The 16,442-nt window shown below is 43.7% G+C and overlaps 1 protein-coding gene across 1 annotated transcript; it reads left to right on the top strand.

The window, feature by feature from the left end:
- The first annotated feature begins 13,279 nt into the window (after positions 1 to 13,279).
- LOC102243487 (splicing factor U2AF 35 kDa subunit-like) lies at positions 13,280 to 13,976 on the top strand. Its single transcript, XM_014534206.1, is given in 2 exon segments — positions 13,280 to 13,495; positions 13,498 to 13,976. Coding segments are annotated over 2 exon segments (684 nt in total). The 5' UTR covers positions 13,280 to 13,290.
- Positions 13,977 to 16,442: the final 2,466 nt, after the last annotated feature.

The following is a 16,442-nucleotide window of genomic DNA, read 5'->3' as shown; positions in this document are numbered from 1 at the left end:
TTTAATCTGTAAGGGCTGGCCAGGGTCAGAGACTCCCCCTGCCAGAAGGCAAGGGCTGATTGCTTCTAAACACACGTCAGTCTGTAACTGGCTCTGACCTTTATGCTTTTTTTTCTGGTACAAAGAGACAGATACAGCAAAGAACAATAGGTGGCCGCTAGGAGAACAACATGACCAGTCTTTTGTCTCCAACCTAAAGAAACCAGATTTTATTTTTGAGCCTTACAGACTGTCTCCTTTGATCACAAATCTTTTATTTTTTCAGAAATAGGAGGTTTTAGTTTTCCTTCTTGTTTTCAAATCCCAATGATCCTTCACGGCTCAACACACATGCCACACCATCTGGGAGGCTTCCCTGATCTTTCTGTCAGAGGGAATGACTCCCTCCGCCCCGTCCTCAGGGCTTCCCTTATGGCCTCTGCCTCCCCGTGGTTTGCACAGCAGGTGCTTTCGGTGTCATTCTCCTCTCCACTCAACTGCCAGTCCCCTAAGGGCACCTTCTTGGAATCTGCAGCACCTTCTTGGAAATAGCTCAGCCGGGTGTTTTCAGAAGAAGAATGATTCTCAAGTTTTAGTCATTGAGGGATGGAATATACAAACAGACAGTGGCCAGACTGTATAGAACAAAAGGTCCTGACCCACAATCATTGTAGCAACCAGCCTGGGAAGTCCAACCACAAGCTCTGCAGCAATCAGCCCAGAACCGTTAGAACTTGGTCAATAACTGCCAGTTTTCATCGATTTTTTTGCCCCCACTTCCAACTCAGAACCAACCAAGAAAGTAAATTATTTTCTCAACCAGTCACTTAGGAAACCCCACCCCTAGTTAGCCTTCTTCAGCTTCCTCACGTTAACAATCTCCAATCGGTGCATACCCAAGGCCTTCCCTTTTTTCCCACTGTAAAGCTTTCCTACTCATGTGCTTGTCTTTGAGTGGCTGCCAAATGTAACTAATGGTGGCTGACTCCATTGCTAGAACAAATTCTGGATAAATAGCCTTTGCTTGCCCTCATTTGGAAGTTTTTATTTACTTTTATATGGCATAAGAATCATTAATAAGTGGTCTTGTTAAAATATAGGGTGCTGAGTTCCAACCTCCAAGATTCTAATTCAGTAGGTACAGGATGGGGCCTGAGATTCTGCATTTTTAATGAGTCCCCAGATGACCTTGAGTAGCACTGAGATGGAGTGGTCAGAGGAAGGAGTGCCATTATAAAATATTAATTTATGTTCTCCCCTCACCAAATTTTCTTTCCCTTTGCCTTGCTCCTGTCCACACAGGGAGGCTATCCTGAGTTCAGTACCTCAGGGGAGAAATGAAGCACACAGGAAGGGAAATACTTAAGGATTTTTCTCTTGGCTTTTGCTTCATCAAAATTCAAGTTTTTAGGATAGTGGTTCTTAACATGGGGCTATTTTCCCTGCAGGAAATATGTTGCATTTCTGATTTCCCAAGTAGGGGGTATCTTATGGGTATATGTAGGATGCTACTAAATGTTCTAGAATCACAGGACAAGCCTCAACCTACAAAGAATGACCTGTTAGAATGTTAGTAGTGCCGAGGCTGAGGTATAGAAGAGTAGAGAGGCACAGATGCAATGTTAGGAGTTTGAGGCAACAATGGTTTCCTCCATTTTCTAAGATTCACTGGGTTGTGGGAGTAAAGGTAGAAGGAAAGAGAGGAAAGGTATGTGGAGGGGCCCGTGCCATGTTCCCTGGATAGACCTCTGGGGAGACAGAAGGACTTAGAGCAGCGGTTCTCAACCTGTGGGTCGCGACCCTTGGGGGGGGTCGAACGACCCTTTCACAGGGGTCGCCTAAAACCATCGAAAAACACATATATAATTACATATTGTTTTTGTGATTAATCACTATGCTTTAATTATGTTCAATTTGTAACAATGAAAATACATCCTGCATATCAGATATTTACATTACGATTCATAACAGTAGCAAAATTACAGTTACGAAGTAGCAACGAAAATAATTTGATGGTTGGAGGTCACCACAACATGAGGAACTGTATTAAAGGGCTGCGGCATTAGGCAGGTTGAGAACCACTGACTTAGAGGGATGCAAGTTGAGTCTGAATCAAGAGGGACAGTTGAACAGCTTCAGAGAAATGACCCCACCCTACCCAAAGCTGCGTTATCCCAACATGGAAGTGAGAGTGAGAGCGAGAGCGAGGGAAAGGGGGGGAGAGAGAGAGAGAGAGAGAGAGAGAGAGAGAGGGAGAGTTGCTGTAGGGTGACCATGCCAGGTGAGAGGGAGAAGGGAGACCTCAGGGATAAATGATGGGCAGATGAACAAGGGCCAGAGGGGAGGGCTCCTTGGAGGACAGACAGCATAGACAACCAGAAATCACTTCTTCTCCTTGCCTTGTACTTTGAAAGCCCCTGAAACCTAGATGAGGCCCTGGGAAAACTGGCATGATAGACCCTAATACACAGAGATTAATTTTCCAGTATAACCAGCACCTCCGGGAACATAAATCTTTCTATATTTGTCTGTGTTCATGGATAATCTGCTCTGCTTCAGAAACCTCGTGTGTATATTCAGGTTAATATTAATAAGTGTGGATATTAAAAACTGAACAGGGTCCAAAATAGAAAATAAGCTGAGTTAGAGAAAAATAGAGAGACTCTTTCCTGCACAGGAGTTTTTGGCCTGTACTGCTGATAGTCAAAACCATCTACCCCCACACGCAGGCTGGACATCTAGAATTACAGCTGTGCCTTACTGTTCTCATTAACACGGCATTGTACTATTTCTGTCTTCATTAGCATAACTTTTCTATTCAGGCAAATGGCTTGAGTGTTCATTATGGACATTTCCCAAAAGACTCATCAACTCTTTAATGGAAAACATCAATAGATGGTTTGAACCATAAGATTTAAAAAAAAATCCCTCTTCTCAAAATCCTCACCTTGCTGATTTCACCAATCCTCAACTGCTGTATTGTAATCCTTGCACAACCCCGATCAAGCCCCAAGGTTGTCCTTCAATCCCCCTCGAAAGACCTGCCATAAATCCAGCATCCACTTCTCAATACATTCTGACTTACCTTTGCTGACAAGTTGTGCCAGGTGGCCTTCTCCCTTGATGGTGGTGAGCCATAAACTCAGCTTTGTCTACCAACAAGTTGTGTTGGTGACACTTGGGGAGCCAAGTTACCATGCTTGGTGATCATGTTACAGAATTTACAAGGCAACTGAAAAATACATAGGAGTACCCGGAGATACAGGGAAACTCATTTATTTCCAGATATACTAGTACGTGACCCAGGGGAGCCTGTTTCCAAATCCTGAGCAAACCAATATGGAGGAAGCTTTCTCTTTATACCCTTTGGTTTCTTTGTCCCCCAAATAAGGATCAGACTTCCAGACCTTTCACAGACTTTGCAGAAAGCCCCGTGTATTGGGATGGGGGCTGTGAGACCACACCTAAAGGGCTAGCCTGGCGCTAGCACTGATAACCCCCTCCAGGGGTTGTGTATTGTTCATGGTTTATGGTTCTCAACCTTCCTAATGCCATGACCCTTTAATACAGTTACTCATGTTGTGGTTACCCCTAATTTCATTGTTACAAATTAAACAAAATTAAAGCATAGTGATTAATCACAAAAACAATATGTAATTATATATGTGTTTTCCGATGGTCTTAGGCGACCCCTGTGAAAGGGTCATTCGACCCCCAAAGGGGTCGCGACCCACAGGTTGAGAACGGCTGGTTTATAGTCTCTGTAAAATGTGAGTATTTAGGTAAACAGGTCTTGCAAGACCAGATAATTAAGGAAGGGGCAGTGACTAGACTATAGGCTAACAGGAATGTTCATTAGGGATACCGATTAACTAGGTACAGAGTCAGGCTGCTGTCTACTCCCCCAAAATGTCTTATATTCCTCATCAATCACAGTAACAACTATTGAAAACCAAAATTCAACAGAGTCCATTTGAAGATCTAATTGGCTTTACTAAGCAATTCATGAAACAGGCAGCAGCTCTTCTAGCTACTAGAAGGGGTTGCACAAAATGGCAGGGTTTTGTAAGAAGAAGGGTGGTGCAAGGGAGTTATTCACAAAAGAAAAGAAAGGATTATTTTACCCCAGGACATTTTATTTGGGAGTGGGAGAGGGAATGGCAAGGGGTTTTATCATGCAGATTGCCTCTTCTTACTATGGGGTAAGTGGATGGAGGGACCATGAGGCAGATAACCTTATGGCTCTTGACCAGAAAATTCCAGACTGGTTGATTAAAATTACATTTCTGGGACAGGTTGAAACTACAATTAGATCAGGTATTAAATCTAGGCTTTCTATCATGGGCTTTAGTATGAGTGACACCATTTTGGGCCTGTGGTTTTCTCTTTAACAAAACAATCAAGGGATGCCATCCCTGCTCCCCGTGTTTCCCTTTTTCCTGGGCTATCTTATGTCCTCAGGCCTCCTGATTGCTTCCTCCAGCCCAGATGCGTTACTGATGGTCTACTTCATGCCTGGCGTGGGCCCAGCTTGTTCAGTGCTCTTTTGTTGATTGCAAAAGGGGTTCACATTGAGCCTGGAGACAAGGAGGCAATGACCAGAAGCAAGCAGTCTGGTTCACAGGGTTTTCATCTAGTTGGATGCTTCTGGGATTCATGGTATAGCCAGATAGGTTGATGATTGTTGGGGAAATGTAGCTAAAAACAAAAATATTCCTCCAATCCAGAAAAATCTCCACAAGGTAGTAGGAAAAGGAAACGGTTTTATTATTGAATAAGGATTAAGTCAGAATGTGATGCTCCTCACAGGCAATCTGCTAAAAGATGGCAAAGGCAGAAAGGAAATGCACCCCTCTGTATAGCCAAGCAGATATATTTCATCACCTACGTGTCCCCAAGATAAACAATAACTTGTTCTCAAGTAAGAGGACTTGTCAGGACCCTTGGTCACACATAGTTCATCCTCACTTAATCTTGTAATTGGAGTGGTCATCTGTGTTAGCTAATTGGTTTTATTTAGAGAGAAAACAAACTTCTCATATGATTATGACAAGAGGAAGTTTTGCAACTTGGAGCAAGGCACCCACCAAAGTTAGGCCTCTAGCTTATCTCCCTTGATGTTTGCATTTCAAAAAGCGGTGCCCAGGTCTTTGAAAAAGACATTTCTGGGTTATAAAGCTGACAAAAAGCCTATCTAGTTTTCAAAAAGATTTATATAGCTTTCAAAGAAAGGAGAAAGTACTTACAATTTTATGTTTTCTAAAGTCAATGCTCCAAGAAAAAGGAAAGGATGGAAATCTCTTTATTTTCAACAGGGAGAAGTAAGCCTCTTAGTTTAAATTTTCCTTTGTCCTTACATTATGCATTGATTTGACTGAGATGACAAGTTCTGCTATAGTGGTTATTTCATCTATGTGGGGCAAAAAATTTGTGCTTGGGTCAAGCACTTTTTAAAGCCCATCTTCAGGATAGACTTCCATTGTCTTCACATTATTTAGCTACTGTATAAGTAATAGATAACTGAGAGCAATGCAAAACAATTTCTGTATGTAGACATGTGAATTTTGTCTTGTACAGTAGAAGTGCAATTGATTCCTCTCCTCTTACTATGGAATAAGCCAGTTTGGCTTCCATTTGCATGTTCATTTTAATCTTCCCAATTAATAGATCTGTTTCTTGTTTGGCTTCTCCTTTGAACCAAATTTCCATCATACCAGATTCTTTATTGAATAATGAATTAAGTAAAACCTTTAACATGTGTTCATTTTATAACTGTATGAGAGTCAGGATTTTACCTTTTTTGAAAAGTACGTTTTAACATCTGGCACAAATCCAGTCTTATCAGCATTCCCAAGTTCCATTCTCAACTCTAAACTGGACTGTATGACTTTGGAGAGACCCCTGTGCTAATAAATTATTATCTTTTTAGTACTACTTAAGAACAAATAGAAATGGGCATTGATCAGGAGCAGAACCTGGTCAGATGCCTCTGACAGCTCCGTAGATAACTCCTGTGAAACCTGGTTTACCCAGTCAGAAGAATGGGATCTATTTTGTCCACCTTTTTTCCATCAGTGGTTTTCGATGTCCTTTATATTTAAGTAGAGGCCTGGTGCACGGATTCGTGCACCGGTGGGGTACTTCAGAGTATCCTGCGGGGATTGGGCCAAAACCAGCAGTCCAAGCTGCCTGCCGCTCCTGCCTGCTGCTCCTGCTCATCCCAGCCCCGCTGCACCTGCTGCCGCTCCACCGTGGTCTCTGGGCTGCGGCAGCCAGCTGTGAACCATGCCTCTGGTGCCTGTCTGTCAGCTAAGTGGTGCTCCCACTGTGGGAGCGAACTGACTACCAGGGGGCAGCTCCTGCGTTGAGTGTCTTCCCCCTGGTGGTCAGTGCACATCATAGTGACCGGTCAACTGGTCATTCTATCATTCGGTCGCTTAGGCTTTTATATATATATATTCAGCCTTTTATTTGTCTAATGCACTTTATTCTGATATTCAGGGGGAAGGTGATATTTGTTCATCTTCTTGCTCTATAGTGTTATGGGCTGTTTGCTTTTTACTGTTCTCAAAACGGCATCAGGATTTATGATCTGATGCTTCTGGTTCAGTGAATCTCATATCTCCTGCCATTGGCAGTGCTCCAATGCCTGGAGTTTCTGAGGAGCCAAATAATAATAATGACAATAATGATTTGGCCAGGCATTGTAAGATGCTGTACATGATGTGGGGAGTTTTTTCTGATACTTTCGGAAGACAGGCTTTCTATTTGAAGCATGAGATGTGATGACTCACCAGTGCAATAACTAAGAATGAATTTCCCACAGGCTCTTTCATTATTGGGGCTCTGGTATCACACTTGTATTTGACTCCTAGCTTGTCATTTACTAGCTACATTGCCTTAGGCGAAGTTAATCTCTCTAAGCATCAGTTTACCTATTTGTTAAATGGGGATAAGGGTAATATTTACCCCCAAAAGCCTTTGCCTTCCCTCTCTGTCTTTGGTGTTCTTCCTCCTGCCAGTTACCAGATGGTGTCAGCTCAAAAGACATTTTCTCAGGAGGGCTTCCCTTCACTACCTTCCAGTTATAATGTCCCAGACTAGCATCTTACCTTTTTAAAATTTAAATTACACTGTTCACAGTTTGTAATCGTGTATGAATGAGTATGTTTATGTAATTTCTGCCTTACTTTCTAGGGCAGTGGTTCTCAACCTTCCTAATGCTGCGACCCTTTAATACAGTTCCTCATGTTGTGGTGACCCCCAACCATAAAATTATTTTCGTTGCTACTTCATAACTGTAATTTTGCTACTGTTATGAATCGTAATGTAAATATCTGATATGCAGGATGTATTTTCATTGTTACAAATTGAACATAATTAAAGCATAGTGATTAATCAGAAAAACAATATGTAATTATATATGTGTTTTCCGATGGTCTTAGGCGACCCCTGTGAAAGTGTCGGTCAACCCCCAAAGGGGGCGCAACCCACAGGTTGAGAACCACTGATATATGTGTTTTCCGATGGTCTTAGGCGACCCCTGTGAAAGGATCGTTCGACCCCCAAAGGGGTCGCGACCCACAGGTTGGTGACCCACAGGTTGAGAACCGCTGTTCTAGGGTATACAGTCCATGAGGGTGTAAGTGGGGGAGGATTTTACCACTCTATGCCTGGCACCTCCTACTGTGCCAGGCAAGTAGTCTGTGCTCAATAACTACTGGTTAAATGAGTAAATGAAATGTTTAAAATAACATCCAAAACAGAAAAGCACTTAATAGATGATATTAGACATTAGCAGAGCAAGGACAATGGGCCAGGTACAGAAAGTCACCAGGGCAGAAAGCCCTGAATGCCTAGCAAGGGGCTAAACTGGGAGAACAAGAACCTTGACCCATGGTAACCTATCCTCCCCTAGCGTATCACTGGTCATGCAGTTTAGACCCTTGATTTTTCATATCGCTGGCCAGGTGGTTTAGATCCCCTGGCCTTTTCCTCCCTAAAGATAACACAGAGGCCTCAGTTGTATTTCAGCTCCAGGTTCCAAAAAAGCAGCAAAATCAGACACGTGGCACCATGGCTGCCTCAGGAACAACTACATTGACAAATGACCCCTGCCCTGGCACTGACCAATCAGTGAAGAGCATGACCCTGAAAGAGCACACCTGGAAAGCTGATGAATATTCTATTAAGACCCTCCCTGAGTCCTCCCCTAAGATTTCCACCTGCAAAAAAGAGATAAATACCCTCAGGACAAAGGACCCAGTGCACGCTCTCCCTCCAAGGAGCATGCCCCTGTCCTTCCCCCAATATGAACATATCCCCAACCTCTAAGAGGCCCCATGAGACTTTCAACCAGAGGAGCAATGGGCAGCGGCAGCTCATCCAGGATAACTCCCTGAACATGTCTCCAAGGCCCCCTTTGAGCCAAAGCAGCCCAGCCTGGGCTTTCCTGTTGCTTCTTCTATGTCCTCCCTTGTTTCACTGTCCTAAGTATATTTTTTCTGCCATCATGGACCCCAAACCATTTGGCTCAGTGCTGTGTAGCCCTTCCTTTTGGATATCCCCATCTCTCATCCCATTTTCCTTAAATAAATTCAACTTTTCTTTGTTCACTGCCTAATATGGCTATTTAGCCTGCCTCAATCTCCCCACCCCCCACCACGGACTTTAACCTTTCAAATGGTAGTTATTATTGTTGCTGCACTCAAAGGAAACCATTCAGGGCATTTAAAAGGCAGTGGATAGAAAATATCCTCTTTTAGATATTCAGATAAACTAGAAAAACCTTTTAGCATAACCTTATTCCATGATATATGTTCTTTATTTCCCACTATCAGTTTAAACATTGCATCCTACCCCATAAAACTCTGAAAAGCTATTAATTTTCTGCTTTGGCTTCTCATATTATATTCTATATACTGAGCATCTCGCATGCTGATGATATCTGGCTCATCATCAAATTAATTTTTATCAAAAACGGAAAAGGCAATTGAAATGATTTCTTGACTGAGGTTTGCAAAGCTCTGGGCCGGGGTGCTACTAATTCTGTAAATGCCACTTGGTGAAAACAAACACAACAATGATTTAAAAATGGTTCCGCACCCTCTTCTGTTGCATTGCATTCCAGATTATTATCATGAAATTGTTACCGTGGTTAGCTAGTTATTAAAAGGAAGAAAGCAAGGGAAGTCAGAAATTGTTAAGCATGGTCAGCTGGGGACACCCAGCCTGTTTGCTTCACACCCAAGGAATCGCACCCAGGGTCTCTCCAAGGGGATTAATACCCCTCCCTGTTCCCCATCCCCTCCCCGCTCTGGTAAAGGATTGTGTGTGTGTGTTTGTGTGTGTGTGTAGCAGGGAGGAGATAGGCACATGGGTAATGAAGTAAAAATGGTGCAGGGGGAGGTACTTCAGCATAGAAAACTGTCAGTCTAACCTGGGGAAAGGTCATTGGCTAGGGGGGTGGACCCAATGCAAGTCCACAAAAACTTGGGAAGATTCTTGGTTATTTTGAAAAAAAAAACTCCTGGTTACACAACAAGAAGCAAAGAGGTCTCTCTCTCTCTCTCTCACTCACCTGCACCTGCCCCATGTGTTTGCACGTTTTCTCTCTCGCCTGGCAACACATGACCATGCAGGCCTGGTGGCTGCCTGGGGCCCACAGAAGGCCACCCGGGGTCCAAAGGGCTATGAAGCCAACTCTCTGGACATTGGCTTTCATTCTGGCCCTGCTGAAGACGTGGCTGGACAGTTCCCATGGCGGGATGGAGGTAGACGGGACGCTGGAAACCCAGGGGCGGGGCAGACTTCCTGAACAAATCTCCCCTGGATGCATCCTCAGGATTCTTTCCTAGGGATCCCCAGGAAGAGCCTGTTTTCCACCACCAACAAAACGAGACAAGCCACACCGTGAAACCAGAAACACTGGGAGAGCAAGATAAATTCTTTTGTCCTTTGAAACCATTCTTTTGAGAGAGTTAATTCACTAAAATCATGCTTTCTAATTCTATTTTTGCCTAGGAAGTGAAATGTAAGTATTTTCAGGCAGGCGATAAAACCGGGACATTTTATTCCTTCTAAACACAAATTTAGTCTGCTCAGAAGGCAGGTTTCAAATGAAAGCCACGATTTTGCTTTTGGCTCCAGGCTGGGGTTTCTGCAGCACCGTTGCTCCAGCTTTGATGTGCGCACACAGGCTTCCTTCGCGTTGGCTGGAGCTCTGAGGGTGTAAGAGGTTAGATTTGCAGGTGGAAGCTCAGCATTGCAACCGGGAGCCTCCGCAGGTGGCGCTCCCATCCAGGGAGACACAGACAAAGCCTCCAAATCTGCCCATGTCTCCCATGACCTTCCTCAGTGGCGCTTTCTATGATCTTTGGCTTCTCAGCTTGAAGCTTCCAGTCCATTACTGTGACTCAGAGGCTCCACATTAGAACAGAAAGCAGTGAGGTTAGAGGTCATTTATTCCAACTCCTTCCCTTTGTAGAAATGGAAGGTGTGGCTCCGAGAGGGTCACGCCAGTCATCCCACTGGCAAGACGAGATGGTCTGGTTCCTGGGTAAAAGTGCCTGGACCACAGCACTGCCTTTGCCAATGAAGGCGAAGGGGTTGTCTTTTCTTTATGCTTGGAGTTTGGAACCTGCGGAGAGGACTGTACGTGGTTTACAACCGTTTGCAGTTGTTAATTGTAGCTGGCAGGTCAGTCTGTTCCCAAAACAGTTTAACAAAGGTCCTTGCAGCGGAGAGGCTAGGTAACAAAACAACACAAATATTGTTGGCAGCAGAATCTTCCCATGTTCACACACTGGTGCCTTTGCATATCTTCTAAAGCTTTAGTAAAAATTGCCAGAGTATTTCTTTCTTTAAAAACAACATTTTTATTGATTTTAGAGAGAGCGGAAGAGAAAGGGATAGAGAGAGAAAAACAATCGATGAGAAACAACACTTGGTCCTCTCCCGCACCCCCCTCCCCCCACTGGAGAGCTGAGGAATTGAGCCTGCAACCTGGGCATGTGCCCCAACCAGCGATCTCCTGGTTCATGGGTCGATGCTCAACCCTTGAGCTCCACAGGCCAGGCGCCAGAGTATTTCTTTAAGTAATACGATTTAAGTGAGGAAGTCTAGTAGAATACTCCAGAATTTCTACCAAAAGACTGCTTTTTTCAGAAATTATGATTCTTCTTTTTTCCTTTTTCCCCAGTAATTACATGTTGGGCTCCTTTTTCTGTTGTTGTACCTACTGCTGGGAATGGAATAGCTTCTATGTCAGATAATGTGCTGCCTGGCTTGGGTAAAGCCCTCCAATCTCACTCCCCTTCATGCCATTTGCACGCATCCTTTCTCTAGGAAGCAGGTCTTCTGACAAATTACCTGTACCTTAGCCTTTTAAGGCAGACACAAATCTTCTCTGTGTTTTTGAAAGTGCTGTGTACACAGCACGTAGAATCCTGGCTTATTTAAAACACAACAGAAACATAGCCCAGCGCTAACGAGCCTCTTACCCACGGGTTTCTGAAATAGGCTGGAGGGCTGGATTCTTTTCTCAAAAAATTCATCAGAGGCAGCTAAGCTGGCAGACCCGCACACTGAGTCCTCTGACGTGAGTGTTTTCACGGACCCCTTCCGTTTGGGTGGTCTTCACCTTCTTTTCTCAGACCCTTTGATGCTCAGATACACCTCATGTGGTGAGACATTTCGATGTGGAAAAGGAACCCTAACATTTTTACTTTTCAAAATCAAAGTCGGAGATCAAACAGAAGTTGCATATCCCTTCACATTTAAAACTCTCATCCCCAGCAGCATTCCGAAAGTCCAGATAAAGGAAAGGCATTCTCCTGCCTAAGCCTGATAAATACCAAAGAAGCCTGGCTTCTCTGGAAACACAGGTCATTATTATTTTTTGCCTGTGTTCATGGAGACAAACAGATTTTTTCTTATTGGTGTGTCAGTATTCATGTGCTAAACTCACTGTCATTTAGAATTTCTTCTTAAATGTGTGCGCCAGCCAGGATGCTGCCATTTCCTCCACCTTGTATGTGTCTCTTTTGCATCGCTTTGGGGCCTCTATTTTAGCCACCTGAATCCTAGAACCTCTGGGCATGCCTGACTATTGCCAAAACACAAGGTCTGGCAGCTACCCATATGCCATAGGACTCCCATCAGACCAGCAAGATGTACACATTGTTAAGTAAATGACCCACGGTTTCTTGGACATGCCAGTTTCCTTTCTTCCCATTCCATTTCTCTACACTCATTTCATCCACAATGGCCTTTGGCTTAGACAATGATAGAGTCTTGTTTTGGGTCTCTCAATCTCATCTCTTGCCCCTTGCCAATCTTCTCAAGACTTTTAAATACTTATTTAAAAAAAAATAACTTGGATCAGACTATTTTGCTGTTAAAAACATTTTGATATTTTAAGGATAAAAACTTCCCAGTGTGGCCTATATTAGCTGACAGATCCATCTCAACATCAGTAAATTATTCTTTTTTCTTATCCACATCAGTCTTTTTTTCAAAAATATGTTTTGTTGCCCAGCTGGTGTGGCTTAGTGGTTGAGCATCAACCCATGAACCAGGAGGTCATGGTTCAATTCCCAGGAAGTCCTGAGTTGCGGATTGATTCCCAGTAGAGGGTATGCATTGATTTCAGAGAGAGGAAGGGAGAGGAAGAGAAGATTAGAAGCATCAGTGATGAGAGAGAATCACTGATTGGCTGCCTCCTGCATGCCCCTTCCGGGGTGAACTGGAAGTCACTGAGTGCCGGAAGCTGGTCCATCCTTGCTGCTTGACACAGTCGCTGCAGGGAAGAAACATCTGCACAGCAGATGTTTCAAGGGACCTGGCATATATAGCATACTGTTCTTAATATGTTTGCTCTCCTTCTTAGCGCTATGTGTTTTAACCAAGGTCACCTCTCCGAGAAAGGTTGTTTCCCCAGGTGGGGATTTTCCCCTGGAGTTAGGGATTAACAGGACTAAGGAAGGGAATAAATCAGGAAAAACCCCTTAACTAGGCGGGTAGTTAATCACTTTAACTACGAACAATCTCGCTTAATCTAACAAACGCCCTAACCTTTGGAATAGAATGGATGGGATTAAAATCAACTGGTATAAATACAGATGTAATAGGAGAATAAAGAACAGAACCAGAACCTGGCTGGAGACCCTGACTAGAGAACCTGGCTAGGCTGCTGATCAACTGAAGCTGTCTCCCTGTCATTTCTTCTTTCCCGACTCCATCCACACCTTTGGGAACCCCTGGACCTGCTGGGGCAGGACCCCAACAGCTGGCACGGCTGGCCAGTGGGAAATGGCGGAGTATTTGGCCTCCATCTTCGGCACCGAGAAGGACAAAGTCAACTGTTCATTTTATTTCAAAATTGGAGCATGTCGTCATGGAGACAGATGCTCTCGGTTGCACAATAAACCCACCTTTAGCCAGACCATTGCCCTCTTGAACATTTACCGTAACCCTCAAAACTCTTCCCAGTCTGCTGATGGTTTGCGCTGTGCTGTGATGATGAGTTTTTTGAGGAGGTTTTCACAGAAATGGAGGAGAAGTACGGCGAGGTGGAGGAGATGAATGTCTGTGATAACCTCGGAGATCACCTCGTTGGAAACGTGTATGTGAAGTTTCGCCGTGAAGAAGATGCGGAGAAAGCTGTGATGGATTTGAACAACCGCTGGTTCAACGGGCAGCCCATCTACGCGGAGCTTTCCCCCGTGACCGACTTCCGGGAAGCCTGTTGCCGCCAGTATGAAATGGGAGAGTGTACACGAGGCGGCTTCTGCAACTTCATGCATCTGAAGCCCATTTCCAGAGAGCTTCGGCGGGAGCTGTATGGGCGCCGGCGCAAGAAGCATCGATCGAGGTCCCGGTCCCGGGAGCGTCGCTCTCGGTCTAGAGACCGTGGTCGTGGCGGTGGCAGAGGCAGTGGGGGACGGGAGCGTGACAGGAGGCGGTCAAGAGATCGTGAAAGATCTGGGCGATTCTGAGCCAGGCCATTTTTAGCGTATGTCTGCTAGCAAGTGTTGTAGTTGCTTGAGCAAACCAGTTCATAATGGGAATTAAAAAAAAAAAATCATTTAAAAAATAAAAAAGTCGTTGGACCTCAACAACTGAGAACAATTTGCTTCTTTAGATGGCGTTGGTCATGCCAAGCACTAGAAACCATTTGCCTAACACCCCACACCTCTCGTTACTCTCTTTCACTGCACCTTATGCATTTTCTTCATAGCACATTAGTAAGTTATATATTTATGTTAGTTCTCCTCTTCTGTACTGCCCACTGGGCTATATATCCCATGTAGGTAGGAAAGTATCTATACCTAGTATCTAATACAGTGCCTGGAACATTAATAAGTGCTCAATAAATACCAGTAGAATGAGTTAATGAATGAGAGAGTAGAAGAAAATGACAGTAAAACTAAAACAAAAACAAAACAAAAAAAGATACAAAAAGAATAGATATGGCTCAAGAATGGAAGCTCGAGGAGCTAGGCTAAACCCCAGTGGTGAAGTGGTGAAAATAACCTACTCATTAGTTTGCATACTAAATCTTACAGCAGTACAAGTGGTTACACAGAATGTAGAAACAATAAAAATAATTATGATACTCTTTGCTATACAATAAAAAACCCTTACAGGAACTCTAGTCTCTTGCAAATGGACTAACATTTGTTAAATTAGATGCCACAATGGTAAATAAAAATACTTGCATGTTTTTATTAGGATCTATGAAATTGATATATCTATGATACGCCAGATATCTTAGTTTTTAGGGCTACCATAACAAATTAAGGGCTTATCTCATTATATTTCACATTGCTTTATTGTATTTAACAGATGATTTGCATTTCACAAATTGAAGGCAAGACCCTATGCCAACAAAAAGATTATGGCTCACTTGAATGTGATACTTGCTTTATTGCAGTGGTCTGGAACCTAATGAGCAATATCTCTGAGGTATCACATAACGAAAGGCTTAAACAACAGAACTTTACTTTCTCCCGGTTCTGGAGGACGGAAGTCCAACATCAAGGTGTTGGTAGATTTGGTTTCTTCTGAGGCCTCTCTTTTTTGCTTGCAGGTGATTGCCTTCTCACTGTGTTCTCACATGGCCTTTTCTCTTTTTTGTGGGGAGCCGATATAGGGTTAAGCCTTGGACTGACCTGTTGGCAAAGTCACAAACAGGTCTTCCAAGTCTTAAACAACCCAATCCGAGAGGTGGCCGCTGATTTACACCTGCTGTCATTTAAAAAATAAAACTGGGGGAATTTGCCAGAAGCCGGTCCACCCTTGCTGCTTGACACAGTCGCTGCAGGGAAGAAACATCTGCACAGCTTATGTTTCAAGGGACCTGGCGTATATGGCATACGTTTGCTCCCCCTCTTAGCACTATGTGTTTTAAACAGGACCACCTCCCCGAGAAAGGTTGTTTCCCCAGGTGAGGATTTTTCCCTGGAGTTAGGGATTAACAGAACTAAGGAAGAGAATAAATTGGTGAAACCCCTAGTGTTACAGAAATACCATGTACTACTTATGAAGAACTTGGACTAAGACTGTTGGCAATAAACTTGGGACTTGTTGGGCCCACATCCCCAGGGGTCTGCCCACCAGGGAAAGCACCAAAGCCTATCCCCCTGGAGATCCACTGACACAGGGCAGTCCCAGGGAAGGCAAGCAGCGAGGCTGGGAGGACATAACCTTTACTCTGGGTAGGATAATCTCCTTCAGTCACTTCCTTGTAGCTTATCAAGGACCTTGGAATAGCCCTTATAATGGAACACAGATTAATTTAGACAGGATTAAACTCAACAGAACTAGATAGAGACAGGATTTTTGGTAAAGGTCAGATAAGAAACGATGGAAATGAAACAAGGAACTGTAGAAGGTTACCCAAAACATACCATGATGTCATTATAGAGGCATGCTTATAGGATCAAATGGTATAAATACAGATGTAACAGGACAATAAAGGAAGAACCTCGCTATGCTGATCAACTGAACGCTGTCTCCGTGTCATTCATTCTTCCCCGACACCTTTGGGAACCCCTGGACCTGCTGGGGCAGGACCCCAGAACTTTTTGCATATATTTCCGGTGTCTCTTCCTCTTCTTATGAGGACCCCAGTCATATTGAGTTAAGGCCTCACCTTTATAACCTTACTTAACCCCAATTACCGTTTTAAAGACCCTCTCTCCAAATACAGTCACATTGGGTGTTAGGGCTTGAATATATGGATTTTTTTTGGAAGGGAGGGAGGGGACAAAATTCAGTCTATAACAGTAGAGAAACTTCTGAAATGAGAAAAGTTGACTCCAAAGATATTAAGGTTAGAGTAATCTCCAGAAAATCGAGGCCAAGATTTACCTTGTACTTTTGAGCCTCATCTTTAAAAAAAGAATGTGAACATGTTTTGGTGAGGCCTCTAAATGTTCTATTAATGCCATGGTCCTATA

This window comes from Myotis brandtii, unplaced genomic scaffold, assembly GCF_000412655.1.
Source record: "Myotis brandtii unplaced genomic scaffold, ASM41265v1 scaffold1, whole genome shotgun sequence".
In the NCBI taxonomy this organism is placed as follows: domain Eukaryota; kingdom Metazoa; phylum Chordata; class Mammalia; order Chiroptera; family Vespertilionidae; genus Myotis; species Myotis brandtii.
This window is presented reverse-complemented; position numbering and strand designations above follow the sequence as displayed.